Source organism: Puma concolor, chromosome B1 (assembly GCF_028749965.1).
Source record: "Puma concolor isolate L17-30 chromosome B1, mPumCon1.1.hap2, whole genome shotgun sequence".
In the NCBI taxonomy this organism is placed as follows: Eukaryota; Metazoa; Chordata; class Mammalia; order Carnivora; family Felidae; genus Puma; species Puma concolor.
This window is the reverse complement of record NC_141670.1, coordinates 11,470,273-11,486,812: the sequence shown is the minus strand read 5'-3', so window position 1 is coordinate 11,486,812 and position 16,540 is coordinate 11,470,273. Positions and strand designations below refer to the sequence as shown.

Sequence of the window (16,540 nt, the reverse complement as noted above, 5' to 3'; positions counted from 1 at the left end):
GGGTCCAGCCCTGGCCGCGGGCTCCCTCCCGGGGCGAGCGCAGCCGCCGCCGCCGCCGCCGCCGCCGCTGCCGCCGCGCCTGGGCGCAGGGCCGAGCGGCCGCCGCCGCGCCAAGGGCGCCGGGCAACGCCGGGCAACGCCAGTCACTTGGCCCAGAGAAGTTGGGCAGCCCGGTCCGCGGCCTCGGCAGCCGGCGAGAGCAACACGTTTAGTTTGAACTTTCCAGCTCCAGTCCCAGCAAATACACACGCACGCACACACATGCGCGCGCGCGGAGGACCTCTCAGAGGCGAGCGAACAGGCACCGGCGGCTCTCTGGCCGCGTCTCTCTCTCTCCCTCGCTCTTATTGGCGCGGAGGTTATTGTTTTATTTATTTATTTCCTCCTCCTCCTCGCTCCGGCCCCCTCCCCGCGCCTCCCGCCCTCTCCTCCGCCTCCGCCTGCCCCTCCCCCAATCTGCGTGGCCGGCCGCGGTCGCTCCAGCTGCAGCGTGGCGGGGCTGCGCGCGCGGCTGGCGGAGGCTGCGGCGGGCCCGGTGGGTGCGCGCCCGGCGGGGGCGCGGGGGGCCGCGGAGCGGGGCGGGGCCCGGGGCTGGAGAGGACGCCGGGGCGGCCTGCGGGGGGCTGTTTGGGGGTGGGGGGGGACGAGAGCCAGTGGAGGCGAGGACAGGACGCCCCCCCCCCCCCCGGCCGGCCGCCGGGACCGTGCGGCGCGCGGCGACGGAGAAGCGGGCGAATGCTGCGCGGCGACCTCCCCGCCCGGCCGGGGAGCCGTGCGAGGGCGGCAGCCTCGGCGATCCCCGACCCGGCTGCAGGCTGCGCCCCGCGGGCCGGAAGGCTGCGCCCGCTCCTCGCCACCCTTCCCTCCCCTCCCTGAAGCCTGGCCAGACCCCTCGGGGACGCTCAGAGGCGCACCGCCGCTGTCTACCCGGGGAAGACGCGACTTTGCTGTTTTTGTCTTTGGGGGTTTTTTAATGGTGGCTCTTAGGCTTCCCCCGCTCCCCAGCCTTCCTGTCCCCGACGCTCGGGAAAGGCGCGTTCGCCCCGGGTGCAGCACCGGGCACCGCGACCGGGCGGGCTCAACCCTGGTAGGAAATGAAGTGGGTGTCTCCAGACCACAGCCTCCGGGCGCCGCTGGGGGAAGCCTGCGTGGTGCTCCAAATCCACCTGCAAGCCCCGGGGCGCCAGGGTCTTTGCTGCCACCGCTCGCCCCAAAATGAGCTCTCAAGCGTCACCTGACCGCTGGTGCCACCGTCTTTCCGGGCCAGTCTGCCTGGTTCCCAGACCTGCAGGAGAGATGACCTTAAAGCCGGCCGCCCTCCCTCACCCCATTCAACCCGAGAGCTGGGCTGGAAAGAGCCCGCTTCTGATTGATTCAGTGAAATCGCTGGGCCACTTCACTTGCGTCTTCCCGACCCTACTTCGGAGAAGCTTCTCCAACGCAAACCCCTTCCAGGCGTCCCATTCGGTAAACCTTTTTGTTTGCTTATTTATTTTTATTTTTATTGACTTTTTTTTTTTTTAATTTAAGGGTTCACGATTTCAGTCATGGAAAGGGGACAAAAATAAAAAGGAAATAATTCTAGAGATACATAAATCGACACGGCCAGTGAAGTACATACACTCTATCCCAAAGGCTACAATGCAAATCTCGCCACTTGGATTTGCAAACAGGGTTCCTGTCTTAAGCGATGTGTCCTCCAAAGTCCGAACAGTCTTGGGCTATTTTTTGACTGGGACTCCAGGTATAGAAACACTATGACACTACAGTACTTGCCATGATCTCTTATGTGTGCACTTATTTTTTAAATCACTATTATTATTATTATTAATTTTTTCTTTATTTTCTGACCAAAAATACCTTCCAATTTCTCTGAAATGTATATGTTAGATACCCATCCCTTAATGTTTTAGATCTTTTCTCAGCAAGTCCCTCTTAAAGGTACAAGTACTCTTTAAAGACCTGACATTTAACATATCTACTTTACCTTTTCATTGACAGCCGGAGTGAGTCCCCCCAGAGGACAAGGAACAGGGGAGGTTCTGAAATGGGAGAAGGTGGGGAAAAAAACCCCAGGCTTCCAGCCTGATGTTGCTCCATCTGTAATGCACACTTGTCATTTCAAGGAGGATAAAAAGCAATGTCAATATATACATATGCAACTCTTCCCTTGTTCTGGAAGCACCATCTTACAACTGAGAAAAAGGGCCACCCATTGTTGAATCTAAGACCCTTCTACTGAATGGAAGGAAGAATCTTGAGATAATCCCTAAAAGCAGAAAAGTGGCTCACTGGTCAGCTGAGCGGTGGTCATGAGGGTCTGTGGGTTTCTGATGACATCTGTGCCAGTAAGGTAGTTAAGATTTTTACTCAGATCTTGAATGGACCACATATAATTTAAACCCACGATTTGGAAGCATTTGTATTTCTCCCTCGCTCCAGAGGTAGCCAGCTTCAAATATGGGGAACACTTATTAATACTTCAGTTGAGCTCTGCATACAACTTCCTCTGGATATAGATATCTTTTTTTTTTTTTTTTTTACCATTGTCTGAACAACAATTAGAATGGCATTTGTCCAGGGAATAAAACTGTTCCTCTCCTTACCCTTTCCACATAAACTTGTCCCCAGTATGCTCCTAGTCTCTGATGTCCAGAAGTAGAAATGTCCACTGCGAGCTGTTGTCCAAACACTGACGACCATGTTCACGATCAACACAAAACACACATTTGGTGCCAAGAAAGGTAGTGACTCTAGATTAAACAAATATCATAGTCCAAGATTCTGGATGGAGAAAAGAGTAAGCCAGAAATTGATATTCATCATCACAGTAAATTACTGAATTTGTAAAATGTCTATTTTCTGTGAACTTCATCTGTTTCAAAGACTGTGTTTATATTTGTACCCGCAGCATAAGGCATGATTCGTAGGAATTAAAAAATACACGTGGGGTGAATTAAAGTTACAAGAACATAGAAGTGGTGGGTAGCCTTTTTTATCTGTTACGGGTCACTGAATCAGAGGAAAATAATTATTTGTAAATAAGTATATAAATGTTATGTAAATTCTACACGGAGATAAGAAAATAACAATGTTTTAAGAGATATTTTGAGAAATTCCAAAAGAAAGTCCACTGCTTTATATTAAATATAAAAAATATATGTAACTATTGGATTAGTTAAATTTATTTTAAACTGTTCTTCAGTATCTTATTGTGAGCTAGGAAAATGAAAGTAAATGGAAAGGATGAAAAGGGAAAAGGGAGATGAAAGATCCAACAACAAGAGAGGAAGCCAATGAGGTGGGAAGGGGTGTCATGGTAAGAAGCAGGGAGGGAAGAGAGAGGGAAATGGCTCAGAATCCCTTCGTTTCTGGGCATAGCATCAACAATCCTCAGAAAACCCATTCTCACATCTCTGCTTAAAATCCGGAGTTTATGGGAGTTTGCTTAGACCGTGGGTTGCTTGTGTCATCAATGATAAAACTGCATCAAACAAGATTTTCTCATGTTTTCATAAAAGGTCACTGAGCCATAACTCTTATGTGGTGAAAAAAAACTCTAGTCCAAATTGGTTTTTAACTTGTGAATGCACATTGGCAAGTCAAACACCACCACCCCTTTTCCAGAATTTCTGCTCATAATTTGCAACCAATAATTGTGTGTGTGTGTGTGTGTGTGTGTGTGTGTGTGTGTGTGTGTGAGAGAGAGAGAGAGAGAGAGAGAGAGAGAGAGAGAGAGAGAGAACCTGTGTATATGCATACACATTATCAACATCTAGCCTGACTCACTGTAATATGGGATCATCCAGGTTACAGATAGATAATCTGAAATTCAAATCTAAAAGAGATTATTTCGTGGTTAAAGAAAAAAAAAGGCATTGTGATTTGGAGTACTCAGGGCTAATACTAAACTATTCGCATGTTTCAAAATGAGTCCCAAAAATCACTGAAGAATGCATTCCTAATACGTAGCATATTACATATCTCGCTTCTCAAATTCTTCAGCATTTATAATTTTTGTTAATCTTAAAAAAGTCTAAAACTATAGACTCCTCTCTGACACATATTTGCACATTACAAGGAAGATTCTCTAGCCAGTCATCCAGGATTACATTTCCTACGCTCACCTCAGTTGTCGAAGTTGAGAAGGAAGTATCCTGTTCCCCAAGTTCCCCTCACCCCCCCAATCTCAGTCATTTTTCGTACTTCCGGCATCTTTAATCACTATATTCAGGACGATATTAGAGCAAAGATCAGGGAGTCTTTGGACAAGGTCTTCAATTATTATCTCAAGTGGGGAAACAGAAGGGCAGTAGATTAGCTGTTAGCAAACTTAAGGTTATAGAAATTCTGGGCAATAAGAAACTTAATCTGTCAGATAGGCCAGTGCCATTTCTCTTTATCTGTGTGAAAATAAATAGAAACTGTGTGCCAAGTGTGACTGTACTTAATCCTGTGCATATGAGCGTGTGAATATAGTCGTCCTTAGAGTCAAGGTGTCCAGCCACAAGCCTCAACCTCATCAATCTCTTTCTTCCTTCCTTCCTATCTCACAAACTGCCCTCCTTTAATTCTTCCTTATTGAGTTTCTTCCTTCCTCTTCAGGACCCTTGCAAAGACTGTCCCCTCTGTCTGGAGCATACCCATTTATTTCCCCCAACCACCCACCTAAGCTGATGCTTTTTCATCTTTCAGCTCCACAGGAAGTCATATGCCATGGATGACAGACACTCCCTCGATTGATTCTGGACCTCCTTTATGTGTTCTCATGAGACCCCCTCTACTTTTTCAGCAGAGGACGCAGGACGGCTTGGCATTTCATACACCTGAGATATTTAATGGACACATTTTCGCAGGCTTTGCACTATAAATTCCACAAGAGGAATTTATCTTCAGCTCTTAGCACGGTGCTAGTCACAACCAAGTACATACCTATAAATGACTGCATGAAAGAAAAATAGATACAATTCAGGAAAGCCATTGTCTGGGCCTTGGAGAGCTGTACAACCAGGACACGATAGAATAAAAAAAGATAAAGGACTCATTTTACCCTGTTTACATCACTTATGGAAATCTCTGGTATTTTTCAAAACTCCTACCATACCTTCAAGGATAAAATACATCATTCCTTAGAAACCATATTTTGAGGCAAGTACGTTTTTGAAAATAATTAACAAAAATGAAATAGAGAATCATAAAGAAAGGAGATCAAATTATAGCATTTTGACATTCTAAATGAATCAATCCTTCATCTTGGTCAATTCTGTGAGATATTTTCCTCGTTTATGCTTCGATTGTTTTGTCTTAATAAAAATATTCAACTATGTTCTAAGTTAGTTTTAGTGTGTTCTGTACAAAGCTGGGAATGCCTTGGGGAAAATTTATATTACTGTTAATACAGAGTATATGAGTAAGGAATAATAGACTAATTTAAATGAAATTTGTAAAATACAATGATTTATTATGAGATGACAATTATACTGCCACAGCACTTATTAAAAAAGGAAAAATTAATATGAGCCTTCTGATTTCAGAAGGGTCCGTGAATGTGACAGAATATGAAAAGTACCTGTTAAGGTCAGAAATTTTGAGAGAGGACAGTAGAAAAATGGGCAGTTAGGATGAAGTTATAATGCAAAAGATCCAGGTTCACAATAAAGGGTGTGTGAACATATTCCCCCAGTAAGAAGACAAAGTTTATGCTCTAAATTTCCACTTGTATTTAACATCTGCATTTTATGATCTGATTTGCTTGTTTTGTTTTATTTATCTACTTATTTTGAGACAGAGACAGAGAGAGAGTGCATGTGTAAGAGCAAGCAGGGGAGGGACAGAGAGAGAACCTCAAACAGGTTCCGCTTGGTCAGTGCATCGCTTGACTCACAGCTCCATCCCATGAACCATGAGATCGTGACCGGAGCCAAAATCAAAAGTCAGATCATTAAGAGACTGAGCCGCCCAGGCGCCTCTGATTTGTTTTGAATGTCATCATTGGGAATCATTTGGCATGAAACAGAAGTGAAAATCTGAAATTTGAAGCATTTATGATATTCTTGATTTTACAATTCAGGGAGTAAATGCTATTTTTTTTTCATGGAACACACCTAAAAAGTCCTGTATACGTAAATATGATTTACAAATAGATACATTCATGAGTTTTTAATGTAAATAAAGGGATTGTATGCTTTGAAAAGTAATTTAGTTTTTCTTTTTGATAGGGAGTTCCACAAATGCATTTGAAATACTTTATTTTTCAAAATATTATTTAAACATTATTTCCCTTATATGTAATGACATATATTGCCTTAGTTTTTTTTTTTTTTTTTCTTTTTTACCGAAAAGTGGAGCCCATCTCAAAATGTTCTCTCATTGATAGAAGGATCCATCAGGCTAACATTAACCATGCTGAGAGCCAGCTAATGTCTTTTCAAAAGGTAAAATACCTCATAGCTTTTGGGAGAACTTTTTCAAATATGACTTTTAATATTTTGCCCTACCAAAATTATCTTTAAGACTAAAAATTTGTGGGGCACCTGGGTGGTTCAGTTGGTTAAGCGTCCAACTTCGGCGCAGGTCACGATCTCATAGTTTGTGAGTTCAAGCCCTGTGTTGGGCTCTGTGCTGACAGCTCAGAGCCTCGAGCCTGCTTTGGATTCTGTGCCTCCCTCTCTCTCCGCTCCTCTTCTGTTTGTTCTCTCTCTCTCTAAGAAATAAACATTACGTTTTTTTTAAAGAGTAAAATTTTGAAAGCTGTGAATGAGAAGGGAATAGAGGGATCAAAACTCAGTAAAGAACTGAGTATCACAAATGGATCCCTGTTGCCCAGGGCCCACCATAGATTTTTCAACCACTAACTAAAATACATGTTAACCTATCCGACAAAAGAACACATGAGAAGTTTCAGGGAAAGAGAAGCAGACAAGGAAATTTTATTGTATACTCTGTGAAGAAAACTAACACTGAAATAACGCTATCTGTCTGGGGCTGGAACGAGAATGAGGCCAGTGAACCTCCCTCCTCAGGTGCACGCACAGAGTGGGGTGAGGTGAGGGAAACACCAATACTGGATGTAAGTAATATTTAAATACTATATTTTTAAAGTTGTAGTGAAATATATGTAAGATAATATGATTTAAATGATTTTTAAGTGTACTATTCATTCAGGGGCATTAGGTTATGCGATTGTTGTTAGGCAATCATCACCACCATCCATCTCCAAATATTTTTAATCTCCCCAAACCAAAAACTCTGTACCCGTTGAACACTGATTCTCCAACCACCCCGCTCCTCAGCCCCTGGCAACCATGACATCGCTCTGTCCCTATGAATGTGACCACTCTAGAAAACCCGTAAGTAGAAACATACATAAGTGGAATCCTTCTGTGATTGGCTTGTTTCTCTTAGCAGACAGTCTTCATTGTTCACCCATGTTGTAGCATGTGTTAGAATTTCCATACTAAGGCTGCATAGATTTCTGTTGTATGCATAGATCACATTTCATTTATCCATCCATCTCACCATGGACACCGGTTATGGAAATGGATGTACAAATGTCAGTTCAAGTACCCACTTTCAGTTTTGGGGGTATATACCCAGAGATGGAATTATTTATACTAATTCTGTGTTTAACGTTTTTGAGAAAATGTCATGCTGTTTTCCACAACAGCTGCACCATTTTGCATCCCCATCAGTGGCGTATGAGTTCCAATCTATCCACACCCTGTTCAACACATTTTGTTTCCTGTCCGCCCTTCCTTCCATCCTTCCTTCCTTCCTTCCTTCCTTCCTTCCTTCCTTCCTTCCTTCCATAATAGCCATCCTAATGGCTGTGAAACAGTATCTCATTGTGATTTGGGGTTTGCATCTCCCTAATTATGACTGAGGTCGAGCATCTTTTCATGTGCTTATTGATCATTTGTGTATCTTCTTTGAAGAAATGCCTTTGCGCATTTTAAAAATTAGGCTGTTTGTTTTCTTTTTGCCTTGTCGTAGTTCTTTATATATTCTTGATATTAAACCCTTACAGATACATGATTTTCAAACATTTTCTGTCATTCTGTGTGTTATCTTTTCACTCAGTGTCCTGAGATGCACAAAAGTTTTAATTCTGATGTAGTCCAGTTTATCTACTTTTCTTTTAAATGCAGTATATACTTTTTTTTAGACTCTTAACAAATATTTATTGAATGGATGAAAGAATTCAGGTAATTTATGGTTACACACTTATTACACATAATGCTGCAATAGACATTATTGTAGTTAAATTTTCGTATAAACTTTCAAATTTTTTCGTAGGATGAACTTCCTAGAATGGGGTTTCTGGGTCAAAGGAATTATATACTTTTTAAAAATGTTAACTAATTCAAAACCATAATGAGCAAAATATCCAAGTTTAAAATATATACAGGTCAGTATCACTAGTGTTTTCTTTGCCTCAGGTTCCGATATGGCTCTATACAGCATTACTCTGTGTATTTTCTACACTATGCATTGTGAAACGTAAGAAATCTTATGGGTGCAAATACTACTGTTAACACAAGTACATAAATTATGTAAAAAAGATTCTATAGGAAGGGTTCTACACTATAACACAAATAGTACCGGGTTAATGTAAGTTCACAATTCTCTTTATTTGGGTTCTCTGTATTTTCAGAATAAGATAAGATAAAATTCAGGTCTATATTTTTAGCTTGGTCACTTTTCTTCCTTCCTTCCTTCTTCCATTCCTTCTTCCTTCCTTCCCTCTTTCCTTCCTTCCTCCCTTCCTTCTTTCCTTCCTTCCTTCCTTCTCTGTACAAATGTGATTATTCTTATTAGTTAGAAAATGGTCTTATTTATTGGTGGGAATCACAGCTGGAACACTACCTCAGGGGAGTTACCGCAGGAGGAGATGCCCTAGAGAGCAGGCAGCAAAGTCTGTAAAAAACTATTTTGTGCATGCTGTTGTGCCTAACCCTTTCTGTCACCGCAAGAGGCCATATTTTCATATTAATCAAGAGACTGCAAATCTTCCGAAAGCTCATGGAAAGTTTGGGATATTAATAGATTTAATAGATTTCTTTCTAAATGTCAGCATATGGCACTCTAAAGATTCCTTTTCTCTGAACCACTAGTGACTATACGTAGATTTACCTTGCTGAACAGAGCATACACATTTCTCATTGTTCTACAACTATGTACCTCTACTTTTGTCAAATGAAAACAATAAACCAGATTAATGTAAGTTTGTTTCTTTGTACTGTTTTCCATTGTCAAACACTGAGACCTTCTTTTTTAAATGATTGGATCAATGGTGGACTTTGTTTTGAAGCTTGTATTTAAGAAGGTATTTAAGAAGAGTGCAGTTCATGCTCTTCACATCCTTAGAAATCAGTCCTCAAAGACCACAGCACCACCTGTCAATCCAGCAGACACCACCATGTAACAACAAAGACCATGAAAGTTGCTTGTCAACTACTTTGAGTTGGAGCAGTTTACTTTCTCAATAGATGAGAACAGAGGACTTTTTCTTTCTTTTTTTTTTTTTTGAACAAAATGAAACTGAGTTTTATAAAGCCATCTGAATCTTTTTAACTGCTTTCTTTTAACACGCACAGTAAAATCTTTCATGTGAATTTCATTAAGCTTCAAGGTCATTTAGGAGAAAATGGTAAGCATATCAATGACAGAAGTGCTTTGCATTCAATGCCTATCAAATAAATATGTGTTAATAATAGACTCTTCCATTCATTTCCTGTTATTGCCAGCAGATTTGGAAAGAGATCATAATATACGAGATATTCTCTCATTCTCTTTTCTAACTAGGAACACATCTACCGCAGAATACATAATGTTATGTCGCTGCGGTTATTTTTACTTTCAGTAAATAATAAGAGAGAGACAGGGTAAATAGTCTATTATTCTCTTAACTGATTTTTCATTTTAACTGAATGTCCAAGATTATCCCATTAATTTTAAGAGAGAAATATATTTATTTCCATGATCCAAGATTGGACTTTAAATCACAAAGATATTTTATAAGTATATTAAAATCACAGAAATCCACAATCTGAACATGTTGCATTTTTTGTAATATACATTCACAGTTTTAACTGAGACTAATGTCCCCAGCAGGGAAATATATCTGAAAAGTAAGATATCCTTTTAATATATTTGTATTTTTTAATTCCTGAAATAAATTCACTTGTGTGGGCAAGAATCTAAGTTCTTACTTAATTTTTTTATATATGCTTATCTTGAAAAATTATATTGCAACAATACTTAATTATATGTATAATGCATAGTAATCTTTATGCAAACTGTGTTATACAGACATGTCAAGATACAGAAATTTTTACTAATTGTGAATTTCAGATATGGTGCAACTTATTGGAATTTCAATCATGATCGTGAAAAGAAAAGATTATCTTCAAATTAGTACATAATCAGTGTTATCAATAAATTTGTAACTAGTGTGCTATGTGGCTTGTTAATTGTTGCAGCTTACTGATCACTGTGACTTGTACATAAAATTTTGAAAACACATTGCTAGTGGAAGAAAATCCCTGCACCAAAGAAAAAAATCTCTTTAAGTCAAAATAATGAACGATACAAAAAATGTTTTTAGGACTGAGGGGACCTGATATGATATTTCTCAAAGACAAAAGGATAGCTATGGTAAAGTCCTGATTAACTAGAATGCTCTGGAATAGCTGGTACAATTTGTTACATTTTTGATTGAGAGTTTTAATTGGCATAGCGCTCCTTTCAATTATTTATTGATTTCTTACCAATGTATTAGAATAGTTCTACCCTTAGTCAAAAGGATAGTAAACATTCTCAGCAACAGGCTTTTTAGCTAAGTTTATTCATTTTTTTAAGCATAAATTGATTTTAGGCTTGAATAATCCTAGCTTACTATCTGTTGGTATCTCACATTTAGACATCCATCGGAAATGTCAAGAGGCAGAACACAATATACAGTGGCCAAAACAGGTGTTACCGAACGTTTAATCTTTGACATTCTGGTAGGTAAAAATCATATTCACTATAATTTAGTATTAATTTATTAGAATCTGTTCAATCATTTGCATCTTTTAAGGTCCATTTGTAGTGTTGAGATTGTGACTCATATTTTCACACCCATTGCCCATTTTTTTTTTTTAGTTGGGATGTTGTTTTTTTCTTAATAATATGTGGAAACTGTTTATATATTCAACTAGGATTATGGTGAGTTCTTTGCCAGATTTTTTATTAAAACAATAGTCAAACTTATTGCTTTAATTTACTGTTTTTAAATATTGTATCATACTTAGAAAAGTTCTCTCTCTTCCAGCATTTTATATGATTTTTCTAAATTTTCTACTCTTCTGTACATTTATTGTTTTTAACATTTAAACATTTAGTTATTATGATATACAGTGTCACTGTGGATATAACGTATTCCTTTTTTCCTAGAATTTTCTCAGTGATTTGCAGGTCACTTAAACAATCTTAATTTAAAAAAAAGTGTATTTATTGATTTTGAGGGAGAGTGAGCACAAGCAGAGGAGGTGCAGAGAGAGAGAGAGAGGGAGGGAGAGAGAGAGTTCCAAGAAGGCTTCGTGCTGTCAGCACAGAGACTGATGTGGGGCTCAAACCCACAAACCATGAGTTCATGACCTGAGCCAAAACCAAGACATGGACCTTAATTGACTGAGCCACCTAGGAGCCCTGGTCACTTAAACACTCTTAATGAAATTTGTCTTTTTCTGGATTTCTAGTTGATTCAATTGATTTGAATTTCTATTCATATTTATTATTCCCCAGTTTTAATTCCTTTGTCATTATATAATATCATAATTTATTTTACTACCTAAAACAAATACTACTTCTCCTCCAATCCAAATTCCAAGTGGTTCATTTCTCCCGACCTACTAGAAACAAGGCACAACTAGATGAAATGAGGTCTTGGGTATTTTTTTGGATCCCAAGAGAAAGCTGGTTTGCAGTTTTATTCCCTGAGGATTGAGAAACCACATGAAAGACTAAATCAGACATCTCAGCCAAAGCTGGCAATTGGTACATTCTTGGAATCGTTTATAAAGCAGAGACTTTCAAAAGTCCCTGCGGAAGACCAGTATTAGTGCCTTGTGGATGTTGAGCTTCTCTTATTAACAAGAGAACAAGATGATGTGGAACTCACAGACTGATTACTCATTTGTCTTGAAGCTGAATGTATACAGAAGCCAGAGACAGACCAGCTTCCTCCAGCTGTCCCAAACATGGATGGACACCTTGCCCACCACACCACATTCTGTCGCCTTTGTGGCTGGTGACCCTAAATGTAAACTCAGATCCACATCTGCACCCCAGTTCCCTGGAAAGCAAAATAGCCACACATCTGAGAGGGTCTCTATTAGTTCACTATTGCTACTATAACAAATTATCAAAAATGTAGTGACTTGAAACAATGCAAACTTAGTTTAGAGTTCTTAAAGTCAGAAGTCTGAAATGGGTCTTGTAGGGCTAAAATCAAGGTGTCAACAGAGCTGCATTCCTTTTGGAAGTCCTGGGGTATCCAGCTGTATTCCAGGAAGCTCATTGCTCTTTCCAGCTTCTTTTTTTTTTTTTAATTTTAAATATTTTACTTATTTATGGGAGAGAGAAAGAGACAGAGTATGATTGAGGGAGGGGCAGAAAGAGGGGAGAAACAGAATCCGAAGCAGCAGGCTCTAGGCTCTGAGCTGTCAGCACAGAGCCTGAGGCGGGGCTTGAACCCATGAGCCCTGGGATCATGACCTGAGCTGAAGTCAGATGCTTAACCATCGGAGCCATCCAGGCTCCCCACTCTTTCCAGCTTCTTGAGGTCACCAGCATTCCTTGACTCATGGCCCCTTCCTCTACTTTCAAAGCCAGCCACTTAGTTTCTTCTGATCTCAATCCACCCCACTCCCTCTCTCTCTTCCTTCTGGATCCTGACATCACTTCCTCTCCCTCTGATCATGTTGTCGCATAATTCTCTCCAACTGTAACTCCTCCTGCATACCTCTTAAAAGGGCCATTGCTAATCATCTTGCCCAGACAGCTCCTCGTCTCAAGATCCTTAACTTAATCACCAGTGCAAATGTCCTTTTGTCATATAAGGAAACATAACCATAAATTCCTGAGATTAGGATGTGGACGTCTTTAGGGATCATTACTTAGCTTACCATAGGACACAACAGGACAAAAAAAGAAAGATCAGTCACAACATTCTCATTGAAATATAGCTCTTACGGGAGTGAAGTGAAAACCTAAAAGAAAAATAGGAGCACTTGAGAAAACTCAGGAACAGTAATATGCACACACCCCCAGATATGCCAGTGCTCACAAAACTTCTTTCCAATTAAACAATTAAGTAGGCTATTGCAAGAAAAGGCTGTCAGCCTTGAGACCAAATTCAGATCATGAAAGATAAAGGGCAAAAACATAAGGTGATGGAAATCCTGAAGGATAATACAGTGACTGGAGGGCACATCCAGGAAACCCATAATAAAAATGAAAGGCATTCAGGAAGATAAAATGGAACAGATGGAAGAAAGGAAATAATTAAATAATCGGAGATAATTCATCTGTGATGAAAAAAGACCTGCGTCTACAGACTGCGAGGGCTCGCTGAGTTCCAGAACGTACCGACGGGATAAGACACACACTTGGCATGTCCCACAAACTTCCTGAATGATGAGGAACAAAAGAAAAATAACACAAGCACAGGGTGAAAGTACAGACTTCTTATAAAAGAAAAACACACTAGCGTTCAGGATTGTCTTTTGCAACATTGGGTGAGAGACAGTAAAACGGCATCTACAAGCCCATACGACTGTGCAACCGTAAGTCGCCTTGCCCACGCGAGATACTGCTCATGTAACAGAAAGAAAGACATATTTTAAGACCATACAGGAAATCATTAGAGCGTATCACTCATGTGCCCTATATGAAGAAAGTACTCGAGGAAAGACTCTTAACACAATAAAGAATTGATCTGAGGCAGAACCCTCAGGACGGGGGCACAAGAAAGCAAAGAAATGTGTGAAGAGCACCTCATTATACACTGCCGTGGACATATGTGTATAACTGAACATTAATCTACTGGATAATGAGTGACTGCCCAGGAATACATAATACAATTGTGGAATAAGGGCCTTTCTAACAGAAGGGACACGCTGTTGATGAAATTCTAAGTACCACATAACCCAGCAAAACACAGGAGTTTGAGGAGAAGCAGGAACTGATAGAAACGCAAATGGCTTCCAATGTTGTCATCTGGCAGAGGTGTGTGTACCAGTGCAGAGAGAAGTAAGCGTTTGGGAAGCTCAGTTTAGTGGGACAGGTACAAGTACCAACGAAATACAAACTCTCAGAGGAAGAAGTAGGTAGCATCTTGTTTTCAAATATGCTGAATCATAGGGCTTTTAATCCGTGGGCAGAGAAAAAGAAAGTGATAATGGAATAGAAAAGTAGAACTTTGTGGATCAAACCAGAAGCATCAGGAAAGTGACAGATAAAATTAACTCACTGGCCTCCGTCTCTCATCGTTGCAGATCCCTAGGTCTCATCCCCTTAGATCTGCTTCTGTTCTCCATCCATATCACTCCCTTAGTGAGGAAAACTAAACTCAATGTTCCAAATACGATTTATATGCTAATTATTCCTGAAGTAGTATCTATGACCTGGAACGTTTCCTCCAACCGTACACGTATTTTCAACTGACTACCTACCACTCCACTTGGATGTTTAAAAGATATCCCCAAATCACCGTATTCAAAACTCAACTTCTAAGAATTTGCTCCCCAACACACAAGTATACGCTGAAAACCACCTGTTCCACAGTCCCCTTGAGTCCTTGGAGCTGCTGCTACCTGACTGTGTCTCACCACTTCGATGCCGCTATGGTCCCACCACCTTCCTCATTTCCTGTGTGGAATGCTGTCGACTGTCATGCTTTAATGCATGCTCCCCCCACTCCGTCTCTCTTTCTCTCCCTCTTTCTCTCTCTCCTCCCTCTCTCCTGCTTCTCTCCTTCCCTCCTTCTTTCTCTCAACAATGTTATTTATTTTGAGAGAGAGAGAGAGAGAGAGAATTAGCGGAGGAAGCATAGAGAGAGGGAGAGAGAGAATCCCAGGCAAGCTCCACGCTGTTAGCAAAAGAGCCTGAAGCTGTGCTCATTCTCAGGAACTGTGGAATCATGACCTGAGCTCAAACCAAGAGTTGGACGCTTAACCGACTGAGCCACCCAGGTGCCCCTCAACATTATTGAGATATAATTCACATACCATAAAATTCACACTATGAAAGTATGAAATTCAGTGTTTTTTAGTATACTCACAGAATTGTGAAACCATCATCGCTATCTGATTTCAGAACATTTCACCATCCCAAAAGAAATGTGTTCCTAGTGGGAATCACTCCTGATTCTCGCTCATCTACATTAAACCTGTGCCAACCACTGATCTATTTTGTCTCTGTGCATTTGCCTGTTCTTGATATTTCATATAAAAGGAATTATATAACATGTGGCCTTTTGTGACTGGCTTATTCAGTTTGCATGTTTTCAAGGTTCATCCAGGTGGTAGCATGGATCAGTACTTCATTCCTTTTTTTATTGATGAATAATTTTCCAGTATACATCCACACCACATTTTGTTATCCATTCATCAGTTGATGGACATTTGGGTTGTTTCTACCATTTGGCTGAATAATACTGCTTGAGAATTTCTGTACAGGGTTTTGTGTGAATGTCTACTTTCAACTCTCTTGGGTAGATATCTAGGAATGGAATTTCTAAGACATAAGGTACTTCTATGTTTAACATCTTCAGGAATTGCCAAATTATTTTCACAGTGGCTGTTGCACCATTTTACAATCCCACCAGCAAATATAAGGGTTACAATTTCTTTACATCTTTATCCACAGATTTTTGTTGTTGTGCATTTGTTTCACTTTAGCCATCCTAATGGGCATGTAGTTGTATCTCAGTTTGGTTTTGTTTGGCATGTCCATGATTATTAACAATGTTGATCATCTTCTAATAGTCTTGTATTGGCCATTAGTATCTCCTTTTTAGAGACATATCTCTCCAAATCCTTTGCCCTTTTATTTTTGTTGTTGAGTTGTAGAAATCCTTTCTTCCCCCAACTCTGTTAAGATATCATTGTGTTTTTAAGGTGTATCATGTAATGATTTGCAACATTTATATATTGTGAAATGATTACCAAAATTAGGTTAGTTAACACATCCATCACCTCACATAATAACATTAATTTTTTTAGAAATTTATAATTTGCGTCAGGTATGTTTTAGAGTGAACCCAGAACAGTTGTAGTATAAATGCCTGGCAGGGTGGGTTTTCTGGGAAAAACTCATTATTTTTTTTAAGAAATAGAATAAAGCAATGATGTTCTAGACATCTGTCTAAATGATCAGACTCAGGTTCCATACAAAGTACCTTGTTGGATTCTTTTCTATCATTTTGTGCTACTAAAAACCCGGGATGTAAAATACTAGTTTGTTGGTAAATTCTGTGAATTCTGTGAATAATAAT

The 16,540-nt window shown here is 40.2% G+C and overlaps 1 protein-coding gene across 1 annotated transcript; it reads left to right on the top strand.

Moving 5' to 3' along the window:
- Positions 1 to 261: 261 nt before the first annotated feature.
- LOC147581462 (uncharacterized) lies at positions 262 to 5,332 on the top strand. The gene is made up of 3 exons (XM_086702880.1): positions 262 to 350; positions 484 to 1,467; positions 4,696 to 5,332. The coding sequence occupies exons 1-2, from the start codon at positions 262 to 264 to the stop codon at positions 1,217 to 1,219; spliced, it is 825 nt and encodes a 274-aa protein (XP_086559006.1). The 3' UTR covers positions 1,220 to 1,467; positions 4,696 to 5,332.
- Positions 5,333 to 16,540: the final 11,208 nt, after the last annotated feature.

Bases quoted from the DNA above. Each gene is read 5' to 3' on its own strand.
- LOC147581462 (XM_086702880.1), top strand. From the start codon at position 262: ATGCGCGCGCGCGGAGGACCTCTCAGAGGCGAGCGAACAGGCACCGGC. The intron at 351-483 runs GCGCGGAGGTTA...CGGTCGCTCCAG, and splicing joins TCTCTCCCTCGCTCTTATTG to CTGCAGCGTGGCGGGGCTGC.